This window comes from Oryzias latipes, chromosome 19 (assembly GCF_053564925.1).
Source record: "Oryzias latipes strain Hd-rR chromosome 19, Olatipes_Hd-rR_3.1".
NCBI lineage: Eukaryota > Metazoa > Chordata > Actinopteri > Beloniformes > Adrianichthyidae > Oryzias > Oryzias latipes.
This window is the reverse complement of record NC_136255.1, coordinates 15359169-15377945: the sequence shown is the minus strand read 5'-3', so window position 1 is coordinate 15377945 and position 18777 is coordinate 15359169. Positions and strand designations below refer to the sequence as shown.

General features: G+C 37.8%; 2 protein-coding genes across 9 annotated transcripts in view; one reads left to right on the top strand and one right to left on the bottom strand.

The window, feature by feature from the left end:
• Positions 1–421: 421 nt before the first annotated feature.
• Positions 422–3268, bottom strand: clrn3 (clarin 3). Its single transcript, XM_004080447.5, has 3 exons — positions 2899–3268; positions 1381–1566; positions 422–1307 (listed from the first exon to the last, which is right to left on the bottom strand). The coding sequence occupies exons 1-3, from the start codon at positions 3128–3130 to the stop codon at positions 1036–1038; spliced, it is 690 nt and encodes a 229-aa protein (XP_004080495.1). The 5' UTR covers positions 3131–3268; the 3' UTR covers positions 422–1035.
• A 1452-nt stretch (positions 3269–4720) lies between these two features.
• Positions 4721–18777, top strand: part of ptprea (protein tyrosine phosphatase receptor type Ea) — a 52305-nt gene continuing 38248 nt past the window's right edge. For 4 of the 8 annotated variants that reach the window (XM_011488267.3, XM_020712358.3, XM_004080448.4 and 1 more), the window contains exon 1: positions 4721–4858. The gene's annotated coding sequence lies outside the window, so the exon portion shown is untranslated. The other 4 variants (XM_020712357.3, XM_020712359.3, XM_078937859.1 and 1 more) reach the window with 4 other exon arrangements.

The window sequence follows — 18777 nt, the reverse complement described above, 5'->3', positions numbered from 1 at the left end:
CATTCAGGAGGCAGCCAGGAGAGATTTGGTGGGAAAAAAAATAAAGAGTAAAAAACATCACTTTTGATCTTATCCTGTAAGTAGAGATGTAATAATGGTGAAAAGAGCAACATCTGATATAAAATTATAATTTTCAAATAATGAATCTTATTATTTGGTCATTTATCATTTTCAGTAACATTATCAGAAATATTTGAAGCCGATGGAGGTGTTTGTGCATTTCCATCACAAGGCTGGATAAAAATAATAACAACATTATTATTTTTTTTTAACTTTATATAAGGGAAACATAGAAAATAAATGTCTGATATTTTTAGACTTTGTGTTCAAATCAGAATGATCCTAGATGTGATTAACTTAAACTCAGGGGGTAACAGTTAAAGCTTCAGTTGTGAAGTAGGATTTTATTTAATGAAATGAATCCCTCAATAATATTTTTTATTTGACAAAAACAATTTCAAAGTGCAAAGCAAATAAAACAAACTTTTGGTCCTGGTAGTTTTGAAAGTGCATTTACATCATGTCAACGATAGAGGGCAGCAAATTCAATCAAGTTCAAATGACAGGCAAATAAATGTTTGAAATACAACTATTATCTTGATGCACTATGTTTGATAATCACATGTAAAATGTTGTACAGCAACACTGAAAGTATCCAAGATTTTTTTTAATTAAAAATTGTTTAACTTTAAAGCCTGTTGGTTGGTTGATTTTTTTATTTTTAGTGCCATAAACTGTTTTATGGCACCCACTCCATTGTTCACACACAAAATAAATACATAAAGTGTTATTTTGTACAGACCAAAATTGATTTATCGTCTCAAAATCTGTTCAGTTCAAATATTTAATTTAAGATAAAACATTTCAGTTGTAAAATGAGCATTTTTCATGTCAGATTTTCTTCACGGAACAAGCTGGATGTCCACATTTCCCTGAACACATCACCGTCATCATGTTTTATGCTCCTCTGCTGAATGTCTCTGAGAATATTGATCGATTCATCAGCCGACAGCTGACTATGTTCCCCCTGTGACCCTAATACATCATCGTTTCCATTGGAGCGTCCTCTGTGGGTTTCTCTTGCTCCTGCTTGTGCGTGTAGGCTGCATGCTCATAAAAGTAGATCAAGCCAATGGCAACCAGAGAGAGCACCGTGTAAGGGATGACCAGGTAATATCCAACCTTCATCTCTACAGATTTTTTACCCAGTTCCACTTCACTGACAAATGTGAAAACCACCACTTCTGCCAGGTTGGTCACACTGACATTTATCACGAACAGGATAAGGACCAGCACAGACAAACAAGCTGCCAGGGAGAAAGAAAAGCAGATTAAGGAAGGGAATACTCCAACTCCAAAACAGGGCGAAATAAAGCTTACCGCTGAGAGAGCTGCAGGCGTAGACTCCAACATAGCCCATGCATGTCTGGTAAGGGTTGCTGACACTGTTGTAGAGCGACAGGAGGATGCTGCCGGCAGAAAACAGCAGACACAAGGCCAAAAGGATCACAGACAGAAAGTGCAGGGCTGGAGGGGCACCTCCTGTCTCCAACAGTTTGTCAAATGCTACACAAACAAAAACACAAAGGATGATAAGAAAACATCACTTGAGATGTACACAAAATATGCAAGTTGCAGCTAAAAGTGACATTTTCCTTAAAAATGAAAAAAGAAAGTAAGTTTTAGAACAAATGTTGCATTGATTATTTAGCAACATGCACATGAAGCTGTGTGAAACCAAACATCCGCAATGAGTTCTGACTATTTTTTTGCATGGTAATACTAAAAAACAACCTTGACTTAATAATTTGTTTCTGTTTAATTGTAATTTGACTGTTTTAAACCTTTGAAACCTGTAAAAACCTCCACATGTACATCTAGAGTCCACGCAAAAGGAAGAAAAGTTCTACCTATCAGACAGACATATTTATCTACGTCTTTGCTTTTTTTTAACATAAAAAAAAGTATGCAGCCCGTTAAACTATTTAATCTGGTCGGCCAAACTGGAATAAATTATGATGATAATCCCTACTGATCCCAATGAATGTTCCCTGTTCTGGTGTTTTTCCATAGATGGTGCAAAACAAACATCGATGTTTGTCTAGGTGCAAAAAGTTATTCTGCATTCATGTGATTCTGGAAGATTTGCTGTTTTTTTGACATCCAAGCGTGTTTTCCAAGTTGGACTGTCATTGTTTTTTTTAGTTTTTTTTTATCATTCCAACAGCACGTGAATGCAGCATTTTTTTAAGTTTGTGTTTTTCATCAACCTATTGCGGCAATTGGCACTAAAGTGGGATAGAAAGCCACCGATTTTGAAATGAAATCTCCAAAAGGTTCAGTTTTCAAAGTTAACCCTTGTGCCACCCTTACTTTGACGTGTTCTCCCTACCATGACAAAGGTGGATAAAGGTGGAAAGATTTCATGTAATCCATGGACACCAGTGAGGTTAACAAATCATTGAAGAAAAAAGGTTCAGTGCACTGTCTAGTGGGTCTAGATGACCCAAATCCCAATGTTAAAGTGCTTAGGATAGCACAAGGGTTAAAGCGTTCTCATCCAGATTCCATGTTATTTCTTTCTCTAATGAATTGGATCCATGCATCCGCTGCTGGTCCAGCCCCTCTGTCAAATTTTAGAACCCTTTGTGGCCCACAAGTCAGAAAGTTTGCCCACTTCTGCCCTAAAAGGACATTCTGGTTATTTTCAGCAGCGCACAAGAAACCAATACAATTTTTTTTAACCTTTATGTGAATTTAGGGGCTCCGTATATTTTATACCTCAAAGGGAAAATTTGTTGTCCTTACTCAAAATTTAGGTTCATCTTAATTTTTCCCCCGTATAAAGAAGTATCTTATGTCTCTTTTTCCTTTCTTAATCAAACAAAGTAAAATTACCTGAAAAAGAAGCTTCAGTTTGAAACCCTGGACAGTTGTCTCTAAATAAGGATCCATTGAAAAGGCCCATAGTCACGGCTGCAGTTCCATTGAATTCATCAGTTCCATCTCTGGCGCACAGCACGGTTGTTGTAGACCACTCTTGCGACATTCCAAACCCCAACAGTCCAACAGAAACTGCTGTCGACACCGCACTAGAAATGAAATAGAGAATTTTTTTGCTGGATGGCATGACTGATGTTTTATATTTTCCCCTTTTAGTGAAAAAAAAAAAATCGAAATGGTCTTTTTGTGTTTCAAAAAGCCAGTTTAAGTCTTGAAAGGTATTGAAGACCTCCTTATTCTCTCCAGGGTGGGGTAAAATGATGACTGCAGGTCATAAAATGCATCACTTTATAGCTGACCTTTGGTTGGACAGGAAAAGAGTGTGCTGGTTGTCATAGTAAGAACACCTGTTGTTAAACACAATAAATTTGTAATTTGTGGTTTCAGGTTCAATAAGGAAATGATGGCATTTTAGGATTTTGCAAAGATTATTTTTTCAAATACTCTGCCTTGACTTTGAATACTGCAACATTTCGGGAGAACATTTAACACAAGGTAAAAAAAAACTTTTTAAACTTGTAGTTAAGATGTTTATGTGTATGTGATTTAATTTGTTCTCACTCTTTGGATACAAAGTCCTTTCTCTGTCTTGATACCGATGGGCTATAAAATCCTAAATTAGATTAATCATTTACTTTCTTGTGCATTACAGGAAGAAAAAGGATAATCTTAACCAGTGATGAACTAAGAAAAGGGCGTGTCTCCTCTAGCACAGTCATATGGCTGGAAGAAAGCATAAATAGAATTGAAGTGATAAACAAGACGGCATGGTGGAAAGCAACATGACAGGCATCATTTTAGCTTTTTATTGAGCTGATTTTTAGTGAGTAACAGCATGAAATAAAGAATGAGTCAAAGGAGCTGCTTTTGATTGAAGCTGTAAACTGTCGGAAGAGTCAGATTTCAGGTGATAACAGGTGGAAAGTAGGGAGGACCTTCTAGACCAGGGGTCGCCAACTTTTCACACTAAAAGAGCTAGGCGGGTTTCTTATGGACCAAAACCCAGCAAGAGTGGCAAAACCCCACTTAATTGAAAAACAAACAAACTAAAAATTTTAATTAATTAAAACATAACAGTGTTGTATTAATATATATAAAACTATTAAAATGTATTCAACTTTTGACAGCAGCACATACAGGTTCCTTTCAAAATAAAATACAGCGTGTGCCAAATAAGATCCTCCCACTTAAGGAGATTAATTTGATTAAAAATGCAAAAGAAATCAAGTCAAACCTTATGCCCCTTAATACTGAATATAAACATAAGGGTAGAATTCAATTAAAAATCATCTATACAAGTAAATGCAATCATACACTTTTAGAACTTTGCCTCTGAACACCAACTAGACGCTGTTGGTTATTGGATATTAGAATATGTGCTTTAAGATTACTCTAATAATAAACCGCTACAAAAGTGAATTTGCAAAAATAAATTAACAAACAACTAAACGCTCCTTATTTAATTGGTCCCTATCCAAAATATTTTATGATAAATATTGATACGATATACATGAAATGTATTCTTGAAAAAGATAAATAAACAAACAAAACAAAACAAAACAAACAAACAAACAAACAAACAAACAAACAAACAAACAAATAAATAAATAAATAAATAAATAAATAAATAAATAAATAAATAGGTGAAAGCTTTAATATTGTAACACTGTTAGGCACCAGAGGGAGGCGCTATTTCACCGAGGCAGGTTTGGAGCGGCTCTCTGACAGGCAGGCAGCGCCTCTGTTGTGGAGGAGAAACTCCTCCTTCCCGGTGACAGGCGGCAACGCCGAAGCCTCGCCTCGCCGTTTTCAACACAACCTGGCCTCTGGACTTATTAATGCAGGATCCTTCATAGTAAGTATCTGTTTTCATGGCGTCGTTTTTCTGTTTTTTCCTCCCCCTCCTCTCAAAGATTCTTACAGGGAGCGTCAGGGTCGCAGTCACACGTGTGTTACCTGTCCGTTACGCACAGCAGCGCCGCGGCTTTTTTACACACAGATAAGCTGAAGTGACGCGTGAACGTGTGGGGTAAGTCCTGGTTTAGTGGAGGGAGCCACGCGTGCGTTTGGAGTTCTTGGACAGCCCGCAGGGACTCCTGCAAAGCCGTGCGTCAAAGTGGGTTCATGATGGGTTTGGAGTTGGGTCCTGATCCGCCGCCGCGCTGCGCCTCGGTTATCCTCTCTGTCTGTCTTCAGCTGCCGTACAAAAGCATGATTGCATTTTCCTCCTCGTGTATCTGGCCTGCAGCCCAGCCAGTTCAGACGTGTCCGTGTAAAAATACGATTTTTTTTGGGTCCTTGAGATATGAGGCTGCCAGGTGTGGAATGCTGAGATTCGTCTCCTCCTGTAGAATGATGGCTTAGAAAAAAAAAAAAAAATTATGGGTCAAATTGTTATAATCACTGGAGATGACTAATCTGATTAGGCAAGGTCTGTAGTGGAGGGGGTCAGAGGTCAGGATCAGCACAGCTCAGCATCCCTGTTGCAGATTGCTAATAGCAGATTCTTGGCTAAAAGGACTGGATGATGCTCTACTGGACTGAGAGTTCATTTATTAGGCCATAAACATAAAAAAAGGGTTCTATCACTTCATAAAAAAGGCAGTAAGCTGTTAGTATCAAATCATTCCTGTTGTGGTGAAACCCTTTATGACCGGACACGGCTTTATTTGTCATTCTCCATCATCCTGACAGCTTCGGTTAATGTGGATGGAGCAGAGCTGGCTCCAGAGCAAACAGGCGTGCTTTTAATTGGGAGACGGATCAACGTGGGTTAACGCTCTAAACAGCCGGCGAAAATGTCTCTGCCTTGACAGTTTGTTGTATTTCGTTTTTCAATTTGCTGCATAAACTCCAGGAAGGATTGATCTGGCGGAGGGTAATGAGGATCCGATGAAATGAACAGTCTGCGTCGCCAAGACAAATGAGCTTCTATAAGGTGACAGTATTTGACTGCCAAGAGCTGTTGGCAGATTTGTTTGGCTCTCATTTTCCAGCCTTAATAATTCTGCTGAAGTACTTTCACCTCATCCATCTCATGCTCTAATCTTATCTCCCGTGTTTCATTTTTATCCTGATATTTAAGGAATGAACAACTTTACTGGTAACCTGTGAAAAAAAAGTGTTTTTGTGCAATTTCTAATATAGATGGTGCAGATTTCTGATTTATAAAAGCTTTTTTTTTTTCTTTTTTTGATGCCAAATTAAATTTGCTGCATGTGGGTACTTATGAAATCCACAGGCAATATGGAGACAGATACACATACCTGGAGTTTGTAAGAACTCACTGTATATGAGCCTCAACTTGACATCCCCGCCTTTCCTCACTCTTCGTTCCTGTTTGCTGTAAGAGGTGGAAACTCTTAGATTCAAAGTTTAACCTGCTTTGCTGAGGCTTTTCTCCCTGACACTGCAAACACATGAGCCACACTTTCAGTTCTTTTCTTTTATATTGACTGGTGAATGCACACATAAAAAGACTGCAATAAATCCAACACAACTTTTATGGTCCAGTTTTTTTTTTCTATTTTGAAACCTTGTGTTTTGACGTCGTCGTGTCATAAATTTTAATTGTTTAATTGTCAGATTTCGCCGCCCCCTTTTGTGGCTCAGTAGAAACCTTGCAAGAGCACACAGAGTTCCACTCTTTTGCAACTGGAGGCGTGTTTGTGCTTGCGGACGAATTCTCTTTGGTTCTTGGCTGCTCTCTGACTAGATTAAATGATAACACTTATTTTAAGTCCTTCGAGGAGAGGAGAAACAGATTGAACCCACATTAAACCAGCTAAGTAAACTAATGAGCAGCATGAAATAAAAGGTTTAAGTTAGATTAAGTGTAAACTGCATCACAACTAGAAAGCTGAAGGGGGATATTTTTAGTGCTGAGAAGACTTATAGAAGTCATGAAGCCACATGATGAGTAGAGACCATGACACACAAAGGGTGTGTCATCAGAGGAGTCTGTACTCAACACATCTGTCCCAGTGACTGTCCACAGCTGTGCAAACTTCCCCTCTGCTGTATCTTTTTCCACCCCAAGAAAACCTCAAACAAAAGCCAAATATTTGCTATTATTATTATTATTATTATAATTTCAATAATGTTGTTGAATGTTGGAAAGAGCAGCCATGTTGGTTTAGAGGCTCTGGGAAAAAGTCAGGAGGCAGCAGAGCTGAAGATGTTCAGGACTGAATCCATCAGAGGAACAAATTAGGGTAGATGCTTTAGAGATAAATGTAGTGAAGCCAAATTGAGATGGTTTGCTGAGGTTTTGGAGATTGGAGCTACCAGAAAAAAAAGTCCTAGAAGAAGACCAAGGAAAGAGATGTGTGGATAGAGAAGGGGGACATAAGGGCGTTTGCTGTGTATAAGGAGGGTGCTGACGATGGGGTCAGGAGGCAGACGATTCGCTGTGGCGACCCTTTATTGGTGAACCTGTAATGCTGTGTACATACCGAGCATGTATACCTGATAATCAGTGCATGTACCTATAGTTGGAGGAGGTTTTATGCAAAATGTCAAAGCAGTGAAAATCTTGCGACTCTTTCTCCAGGATTTTTCTCTCACAGCTCTATACCAGTGTTTTTCAACCTTTTTTGAGCCACGGCACACTTTAACCTTGACAAAAATCCCGCGGCACACCAGCATCCAAAAAAAAAAAAAAAAACAGAGATTCATGGTCTGTATTGATCGACAGCCCCCCCGCAATCTCACGTGCATTTTTGTGATAATTGTGGCCGGAAAAGCAGGAAGTTGCGGCTGTTTTTTCTAAGAGATGAAATGAAAGTTAAATTAGAAAATTTAGAAACTGTTTGTTTGTTGTGGTTTCAAGGCGTTTCGCAAGGACAACTCATCGTGCGCTGGGACACTGCGCTGGGACACCTTTAAGCCAATGCATCATGGGAGATGTAGTGTGAAAACTGCCGAAAACTTGCAGAAAGACTCGCGTCTCTGAGCTTCATTGTTTTGTTCTCTTGTTCCACGGTCTGACACCGGACTCTGTGGAAAGCTACACCGCTAAAGAAGAGCTTTAGCTGGCATTTTTGTTAGAACTGAGCGACTTTATCAGGAGAATTAAGAACAAGGAAGTGAAGACTTTAAGCACTTCTGATTGGTCAGACTGATAACATGTGATTAAGCCTTCAAGAATGATTGGTGGAGACAGTTAAAGGGACGGGACTTTTCCGCAAACTGTCAGCTGCAGGGAAATCGCGGTAGCGTCATTCTTATCAAAATTTCTTTAATAGAATTAAATAAACACAAAGAAAAAATAATTTTAAGATCTTTTATATTCCTAACTACTCAGTGTTTTATCAGGGCCTGTTTGGATGAACAAAGAGCTGATATCCTGGAGATGGGAAATGTTTTTAGATCAGTGAATGATTAATGAGGGCAATTTCTCCACGGCACACTTGACCATCTCCTACGGCACACTAGTGTGCCGCGGCACACTGGTTGAAAAACACTGCTCTATACGATAGATTTTCTGGCGGGCACAAACCACAATTATTAATTTGTCCTTCATGATCAATTTTCAAACAGGATGCACTTCGGTGAGTGAAAAGGGATGCTATCCATACGTCACTACTAAGTCGGAGTCCCTGATTGGTCAAGGAACTGGTTTAACTTTCAAAACGCGTTCAGTGGCTGCGCATTTTGTACATAGAGCCCCAAAATAGACTGAAAAACGTGCGTGAATGCAAGAGTGTTGGATGGGAACGACAGAAACGTGCATGTACTACAGGACTTACTGCTCTTTCTGAACTTCATCAATGATCATTTGTGATTCACACACATATCATATTTCAAGCAGAAGTTTGTAGATATTAGATACGGAGGGCAATGATTCTGCTGTTTCCCTGTTATGGCTAACAGCTGCTAACATACCGCACTACAGCAATGTTTTTCTCTGTTACGTCACTGTCTGATAGTTCGCCCCTGATGGAAACCACCATCTCAGTCTGCAGAAAACTTATCCCAGGAATCCACTGATGTCACTCCACAACTGGAATTGTGGGTGTCGTCGCTTCAGGCAACACTTTGTTTCTTTACTGTGTTAGTGTCAGTTTTGAGTACAAAGACACTACAGGGTGATTAGAGGAAACATTTTGAGACCAGGGTGTAGTTTCTCTGTGTTTTAGTTTGGAAGGAAAAAAGCTGAGCTGATATTTGCTGAAATTTGACGGCCTTATTCGATGTCCCGCTCATGACAGAACGGGGTGGAGTGCAGAAAAGATTAACTTCATGCGTTCTGTGACTCACTTCATATTAAACGAAAGCAAACATGCAGATCTTCGGCTTCAACACTTGTGTTTATTTAACTACAATAAAAATCAAATATTCCTCTTGTGGAAGGCAAAGGGCAAAATAGTTCGATTTGACGACTAAAAGAAATCACGTAATTTACTTGAACATGAACAGTTTTATCTTAACGTTCCAAAGTAAAATTCGATGTTTTAAACAGATTTTAACTTTTTTGTTCTTTTTTTATTTGAGTTGGCTGTCACTGCTGAAGTACTGAAAAAAATTCCATTTTAGTTCAATTCATTGACTCAATTTAATATAGATTTATTTGACAATTACTACCCGAAAACAGTTTTAAATGGATTATAATAAAAAATCTAATGACACAATTAGCTATCTAAATTAAAAGATGGACTTTTTATTGATAGAACTGTTCATTCTTTCATTAAACATGAACTAAATTGGTTTCTTTTTAGTTTACCTTTGAAAGTTTGGTACTAGCTGATGTTTTTATGCTTGAGTCTATGTCATGCTGAGAAAAGATGACAATAACCAGCAAGACACAAAAAACTAAGTTGATGAAACCTCAAAGGAAAAAAAAAGGGTGAAATAATGGTTTGGTTGTTAGAATTCAGAGGATGATGACAGGGAGTAGTGCTGTGCTTTATGAATAATGGATGGCTGCTATAAAGGCCAGTTTCCTCTTCATTCTTGTAAGCCTGCTGTAAAAAGCAGTAGTGATTGTCATGTCATTTCTCAATATTTTCATTGTCCCCTCAGCAGTGTGATGCAGTTTGATGGCAGTGGGCTCCCACTGCTGTACATTTGCACACAAGAACAACTGTGTCATTCAGCATGACGGCTCCCTCGATCACTGGAGCCGCCGCACCAACAATGCCCCACTCGTTTTGAATTTGCAGAAATAAAAGTCGGACGTCACGTCGCTTTATTCAATCAAAGGTCGGTTTCTGGGTTTCTTTTAACACCCATAACTCTTGAGTGTAGCTGTAATCAAATATGTGCTGATCGCATCACAAAGGCGGGCGGCGACAGAAAGGTGTCCTATTTCACTGTACCCTTTTTTGGGCAAGGTCAGGTCTTCTGCATCCCAGCTTGTGGCTCTGTGAGAAGCTCTGTAAGTGTTGTTGAGTTGAAAATGTGTAAACATGTAGTTGGATGAGGGACAGAGCCTGCAGTTGGGCTTTATCTGACATACGGTAGATGCTCTTAGACGTGTTGCAGGCAGGCTCAGAAAGCACTAATGAAAACCAGAGCTGCTCTGAACTTTGAACGCGTCTGATCTTCTGGACTCCTGCCAGTGTGTAAGGAAGCAGCTATTATCTGAATCTGAGGGGTAGGATTTAGATAAAAAACAGAGTAAGAAGGAACAGAGAAGTCACATGTTTGTGACTGCTGCTTGCTCTGCTTCTGTTCCCAAATTTGATGCAAACCAGGAAGTAAATGTTGCAGTTCCTCAAAGGACCTGTGGAGGCAGGTGTCAGATGCTAGCAGTTTCCTATTAACTTTAATGTTAAAAAGCTAAATTTTTCTGTGTAACATAGCATTTTTGATGTTTATATTTTGTTTGCGTTCAAATGTTTGCATTTTAGGGGTGTGTATTTTTGATTGGCAGATGGGTGGACCCTAGAGAACCCAGAGTTGACTTTGTCCCACCCAATTGCCCTATTTTGTAATGCTATTGAGTTGGGTGGAGTAAAATTCAAAGTACCTGTCCGACTTAAAGCATCATTTTGGTTGTGCAGAATATAATATGCATTACATCAGAAATTATGCGTCTAGTGTTCATATGTCTAAGATGAAAGTTGATAAATCACCACTTATTTTTTTAATAGATTTTTTGGCCATCATTAGATTTCCTTTACATTTGTCATACTGTTGACATCTGAATGATCATGAAATCAAATTATCTGTAAAGCTTTCACAAAATACTATAACTTGTCATAATAAGGCTTTCTTTTTCCATCATAATTTTATCTATTTGCAGATTTTTTTGTTGAAAATTTTCTGTTCTTTATTTATTTTTTGGATAAACATGCATTTCCTGTGTTATTCTGTTGATCGCTGAATTGAGCTGCAGCCCTGCAAAACTGCCTAATGATGGGATGACAGCAAAAATGTGATTCTGTTCATTGTCAGGCGTCTGCTCATATTCATGTTTAAAAACAGTCTAGGCTTTGGAATTTTTACAGGTGACATTGCTTAGCTCTCACTGTGTTTGATGTACATTTCTAGTTCTGCTGGTTTGGTTTTTGTTTCATCTTTCAGTTGGAAAATACACCAATGCAGTAAGTCATCAATAATACATTTGGCTGGAGAGTGTTAGTCTCTTGAGAGGGGATTGCATTGATCCATGCATGTAAGAAAACACAACTGAGCCACACTGACCTTCAGCAAAGGTGAACAAATCTAAAAATGCTGTGAGGCATTTTGACTCTGAGATATTTGAAGTAAAATAGCTCATGGCTGTATTTACTGGCTGTTTTTCTTTTGTTTTCCACACTATAATGGAAGTAAACAGGAATCGTCTGCTCTGTGTTTGGATGACTACCGCAGCATTTGGCCATACAATATGTTTTCCCTCTGGGAAACCACGCTGTTGACAATAACACTCCCAAAAATACTGCCAAAGCCTCTTTGTGCAATGCCAGATCCAAAGCATGTACTTACAGGCACAGGGGGTGTGGGGGTTTAATTATCAATCTCTGCTTTGATGCCAACAGAAATGAAAAATCCTTTAAAAAAAGGTGATGTTTTTAGTCTTATTTGTGTTTGCACAGTGATAAACATCAAATTTATTGATTTATTACAAATTTTGAATACATATTTGGATTAGGGATGTTAGGTGATTTTAGGAAACTTTCCATCAGCTAATTGGTTTTAAACATAATGAAAAACAAAAATTGTTTTCCTTGCAATTTAGAGTGAAACAGATCAAAAGAACTCTAAAACAAAATTTGTACTAAACAAAAATTGTTTCGTAACAATTTTGAAAAATTGTATTAACTGCATAAAAGTAATATTTTAATGGTTTCATTTTTGTTTCAACTGTACTTTTTGATCCGTTTCAATTTGGAGTGTAAACTAGACCATAATGGTGGTGCTCACTCATTACACTCTCCAGTTTTTCCCATTTTTCTCCCCATTTTTCCTGGATACCACTATTTGTCCTGTCCTTGGGTGTTCTGCATTTTGTCGCCTTGTACCTGTACATGTGTATGTTTTATACTGACGATAAAGTTGAATCTGATCTAAATCTAATGTAAAAATTCTAATAAAGAGTGTGAAAAAATATTTAGTACAACCAAAGGAAACATTTCCAAACCAAATTTATGACAAGAATAAGTAAATGGACTGTAATTGTAGCTTTAATACAAAGGTTTAATTAAGTTAAACAAAAGAGGACTTTTATTTTGACGTGTACAACTTTCTCCTTATAATTTGAAGTTTGGAAAGTTCCTACAAAATAAGGCCAGTTATGGACACTAGTAAAAACAGCAATCAGATGGAGATCAAATTATGTGATGCTTAGGAGAATCAGCATCACATTTTAGGACATAACTAAACAAGTTATAATACAATAAAAAGACAAATGCACAAAAACTGGTAAACAAACGTGACTGGCATTGAATTGCTAACATAATCTTGTTATGATTGCTGTTAAATACATTGTACAATGCAGGAAAGGAAGACAAAAACAAAGTTGCAAAATGTGGAATGCTCTGATCTGATCTATTGTCATTCCTGCAAAATGTGATCATCAGCAAGTGGTCTGAAAGAGTTCTGGCATCATTATTAACTTCTACCAGTTTTATATATAAAAAGCATTTTAACAGGTTTCTCATAATTCAAAATGATGAGTGTTAATTGTCCCTACAAAATCAAATGACCGTGCCGCTCATTTTTAACCCCCACACAAAGGTCTGATATTAGCACAAATGCAAAACAATGTTAAAAAAATAAATAAGAAACAGAACAATACTATTTCTGTTTTTTCTTTCAAAAAAAGCATTCTGACAAAGAAAATGTTTTTATTATCTTTGCTCAAAAATACGTTTTTCTTTTTATTTCTACTTTATTATCTGGTTTCTTTTTGATGTAATAATAAAGATATAGTTCATAGATTTTATATAAAAAGAAAAAACAAATCTTTCCGTTTGGAAAGTGTCTTTATTCGGAAGATTTCTAGCGCAACAAAATAACAAACTACCAAACCATAGTAAGGAAGAGGATCAAACAGTTAAAGACGGACAGATCTGATTCCAAATCTTCAAGCCTGAATCCTGAAGTGGTTGAGCCGTGCTCTGAAGCATTTAACAACTTTGCATGTCTTGACGTAGCAGTTGGCTACATATGGAGATAATTGAGCGAGTGCTGTAAGTGCCCACACACTGTCTTAGCCTCACTTCCTGCCTATCTCTCAGTGCACACAGTGAAACAGCTTTGCTTAGAGAACAAGGAGAGGGTTACTGACGGTTATTTAAGAAACAAGTGCGTTTTTTTGCTGCTCACAGAAGGCCAAAAGAAGATTAGAGATCAGAGAAAAATAATGTTCATTTGTGTCTCCGGGTTGAATTTCTTAGCGTTTTCTTGGTGTTTGTGTGATTTTATTCATCTGTTTCTAGCAGATGAAATGACAAATATATGTATTTTATTATTAGGAAGCTTTAATTCTGTTTATTTTACATTTCCCCAGAAATGTAATAGCTGGAATTACTAAATTTAGATCGCAACTGACTGAAGGAAATTTGTCATAAAATACTTTACTAAATTCTGTTTCATATTGATTCTTACGTTTGTTCACATCTTTACATTTCTGACCCTTATCTGCTATCTTGAAGTCATCAGTTGAGCTGACCTATTATTGTAAACAAGAACACGAAATATAAAGGTTTTCTTTTTACATTTTTAGCAGAGGGTGGCAGGACAAACAAGGAGGCAGGAAAGGATTTGGACATCATATCTGCTGTCCCTGGAGAGGAAAAAAGGCCTTTCCCTTTTGAACACATTAAGCCCATGACGGACATGAACTCCTGAAAGATAAACAATAGTAATTACAACATTTTTGGGATTTCTCTTCAAAACAAAGATCTGTGTTGCTGTGGTTATTATTGAGGGAAAAGAAAAAACATTTATGGAGGGAGGCATTTTACAGCAAGTCTGATGCTTAAGCATAGAGCTCCTGTCTGGCTTTGCTAAAAGTCCCACGCCAATCATCTTTTGATGTATTTTCCAACGTTTTTCTAGTAGTCCTTTAATTATGATTATGCCATTTTTAGCCAAAATCTGAAAAACCTGTTTTGTTTTCTAAGACAGTTCCTGCAGGAGTTAATCAGAAATTGTTGTGGGCAGGACTGTTGGCCCAGAGTAGGCCTGCCCTGACTTCCCATCAACCCTTTGTTTACACTCAATCCCACTAGCTTACAGCCCCTCACAACTGCAACCTAAGATAACCAATGCAACAAACATGGCGAGCAATGTTTAACCATTCAGCTGTACAGTTCTGAGCCAGATGCCAGCTCAGACGGAGAAAAAAAACACGGATGTAGTCGTCCACAAGTGGATGCATCAGAATCAAGTGGGGCGGGTAGATTGTGGCCTGCCGATTGTAGTTTGGAGATCACGGCTAAAAGCTTTTTCAAATGGCATTGCTTTTGTCTGCTCCTGTATTCACCATGATTTGAATAGGAAATACTCAGAAATTCCGTTTTAATGTGAATTTTCTATTCTTTAAAAAGAGAAAAATGCTACAAGATGTTAAAAACACAAACAACACAGTTTCTTTTGGTGTGGGTCTTTAAGTACGACTGCATATAAATGAAAGGCTGCGTTGTGTTACTAAAGCAGAACTGTCCTTTCTCATTCAGAAGAAGGCCTCAGCAGGAAGCAGTAATCCGCTTGGCGAAGTGAGAGATACTTTCGACTTTGTGGAAAAGTGTGAGTTGTTCACTTTACCATGTGTGCATCAGTAAACACAAGGAACTTCAGCTATGCTCCTCCCACTTAAACTGCCACACCTCCTCTTGACTGGGTTTATTTTCCGCCTGCAGCATTGAAATACCATGTCTGTCAGTGTTTTTGCTGCAGGATAATGCGTGAGTAAAGCAAAAGGTTGTTTTAATGGTCCCCCCCACCCCTGTTGATTTGATCAGATTGGGGTTCAGAGTCTGATATAAAATCCTGCCTGCTTCAGGCTGTGGATTTCTCCTCACTTCCATGTGCCTGTAAAGGGGTTCTTGCCAAAGTAAGGTTGATGCGGGTGGGGGTGGGTGTAAGCGATTAGGAGCCAGAGGGGGGAAAAAAAGTGTGAATGCAAATCTAATTTAAAACTGCAAACACAAACAGCTAAGAAAAATCTCCTAGTAGGCAAAATATATAGTGATAAATTGTACCCCTCCCCCATTATAAAGAACATTTTTTTTAAAACACTTATTTAATTAGCCTCATGAGGTTTGCTTTACATCTCGCTGGGGTGCTGATGGCAGCGAATGGCTGCTTCTTGGACCTTTTCCCTTTAAGCACAATGTTTGCCAGAAATGGTGCCAGTGTTGGCCCGATTTGAAGTAATTCATTTTGCTTTATTTTGAAGAAAGTAGGTGAAATACTTGTAAACTGTCCTTCATATAAAACACTGATGGCATTAAAATATATATTAATGCCATCTGTCAAACATAAAAACATTTTAGGTTTCAATTTGATTTACTTTTGTTCTTAAATAAATTTAGATTTCATCAGATAAAGCAAACAATTCAAAATAAGTTTACAAGATCTATAGCAGTTAAAATTGAAGTTTTTACATTTCTGAAGTCAACAAATTCTGATTTGATTGCAGTCAATTTATAACAAAACTTTAAATAAGAAAAAAAATAACATTAGAAACTGCTCATACAATTAATCAACAATTAGTTTATTATTAGTAACTATGAACCTTTTATGCCTTAATCTAACAGAGGCTGCAGATTTCTTTATGTAATAAGTAATGCTAAATGTCTGACCGGTAATCGTTTTATTTGTGCGATTTGTAATTTCTTTAAATGTTTCAAGAAACATAAGAGAGAACAAAAGTCTTTGAGGTCACATGTAGCTGGTTTGGGGGCCTAAAATAACTCATGCATTTCAAAAAAAGTTTGAAACTGGTTTGTTTATCTATAATAGATCAAATTTCTGACATCAATTAGACTTTAGAATGCATCATAGAGAGTAATTATCTTTAAAAATATTAAGTGTGTTTTAAGTGTTTTTTTTAATTATCTGCTGTTTTAAATATAGCTATACAAGGTATTTTCCCTTTGTGGGATCAATAAAAATTCTATTCTATTCCATTCTATTCTACTCGAACCAAATCAATGAATTTAACAGTTTTTTTTTTCTTTTTTGCTAAACTCCATAATGTAAAGTCTTACTTTTGGTTGAAGGATGTTTTCCACTCTATTGTGGTTTAAAAAAGTCTGTTTTGGGACAATCCGTGGTTTGAAGGTGTATTTATTTATTTATCTTTTTGGATCGATTGCTGACATTCAAAGAGGCACAGTAAATACATTCATTATGTCGTTTGCTGTAATGGTGGGTTGTCACACCTCTCTCTAAGGGTTGGGATCAAACTGATGGCTCCGAATTGTCAGTCGACAAGAGCTCCTGCGGTGTTACACCGCTCTCAGTGCCGTTTTTTTTTTGCTCTTGCCAAAAAGCGACATGACAATTTAACACATCAGCCATGTCAAATAAAATCCTAATGTTTACATTTCTCACTCATAGCAACAATGGGCGTTTTTGTCAGTTCTTGTCAGAGTGAACAACTCTTTCTGCATCAAAATGATGTGAGTTGTGTTTGCCGTGCTCTGATCCATGTGTGACTTAGCTGAGCCATTTCCCTTTTTATTAGCCAAGAGTCGAAAAGAAAGATCGAGTGTTTTCTGACAGCTTCCCTTTGAGTCACATCAGCTGATTGGCAGCATTTCTGATGTCATTTGTTTTTGTGGAACACGGACAGGTCGAGCTGACTGATCAGCGCTCCCTTTCTTCTCTCTTCATTTTTGTCTGTTTTTCCTCCAATGAAAATACATTTTTCATTTTTCAGATAGACAGAAACGGGAATAAATGTCTCTTTTGGCTCTTTATTGTGCCGGGGACAACAATATTATCTTCTCATTGTAGCCAAAACAAAGAAAAAAAGGTAGATCATCTAAAAAAACAACGACACAATTTTGCAATTTCCACTGTAAAACTTAACAACAGTAACATGTAAGTAACATGGCTCCTCACTGCAGTGTCATCTGTTTACATTTACAACAGCTTTACATGCATCACATCTTAGTCTTTTTAATGGGATTCTAATAAATTATGCATCAAAAGCCCCCACAGCCAAGCTGGTTAACATCAAAAGAAACTGAGAGATGTCTTAGACAACTGAGAGTCGTTTTTAACGCGTTAGATGTTTGTGTTTGAGTCAAATGATGCTTCAAAATGTCTTTAAAAAGATATGTTTTCAATAGTTAATTCTGCTTTTAAAAGCACTAAGGGGCTAACTGGAGTTGTTTAGGTTATAATCTAGCAAATCCTGCCGGATTTTTGGGGACTCTTTGGGATATCGTTTTGCTTCTGTGTGCCGCCGCTTCTCTAATCACTCCTGACCCTATTAGAAATGAGTCCCTCTTTGTTACTGCGCGGTACTGTCAGTTCTAGCGAAACAAAAAGTGCTATTGTCTTTTAAAGCCGTGGCTGGGATAGAAGTAATCTGTAGGCGTAGTGCTGCCACAGGATTGAAATAATCCAGATTCAGTATTAATGAGGGTCTAATCCGCACATTTTTGACCTTCTTGAGAGGCAGACAGGGCATCTCTGTTGTTACGTGCTCGTGTAGTATCGCTGATTTTAGTTTGAAAAGCATGCTTTCCGCTTATGTCATGAGGGATTTAGCATCCTGTCAGGCTTTTCTTTCCTGCTTAGTTGACATCAGCACTGAGAGTACAGCTCTGTCATGTTCCTGGATTTGTGACAGAAACAACCAGGGACTCAATGAATGATGAATGAAAAATATTTTGCATTGTAATATTTAGGAATCACAGCGGTTTGGTGAAAAGGTGAAATTGCACTGATTGGCATTAGAAGTCGATCTCTGTACGTCTCAGAGGGATGCTGCTAGCTCTGCAAAACCATCCTCACTGTTTTTACAACCAGAACCCCTCCCACAATCCCTTATCTCTTTCTCTCAGAGCTTTGCATGTTGCCTTTTGTTTACAACTCTTTCCCAGAATTCCCAGTGACACAAAGCACTGCAGCCTAGGCTCTGAACTAACATCTTTTTTAGGAGCTTCTGACACCGGCATTGCTGGGAGCAGGAATTAAGACACTCAGTTCGATTGTTATCTCTGTTGTGCATCTCTTCTTGAGAGGAAAAAGAAAAACCCTCTTTGCATTGATGTGGAAATCAGGGATTTTTGCAGATCTAATCTAGAAAATCTGTGACCATGGAAACTGTGGATGCAGTTCAAATGTGAGTAAAGTAGTCACATG

Coding starts and splice junctions, on each gene's coding strand:
- clrn3 (XM_004080447.5), bottom strand. CDS start 3,130: ATGCCATCCAGCAAAAAAATTCTCTATTTCATTTCTAGTGCGGTGTCG. Junction 1,567..2,898: donor AACTGAAGCTTCTTTTTCAG/GTAATTTTACTT, acceptor TTGTTTGTGTAG/CATTTGACAAACTGTTGGAG. Junction 1,308..1,380: donor CGCCTGCAGCTCTCTCAGCG/GTAAGCTTTATT, acceptor TCTCCCTGGCAG/CTTGTTTGTCTGTGCTGGTC.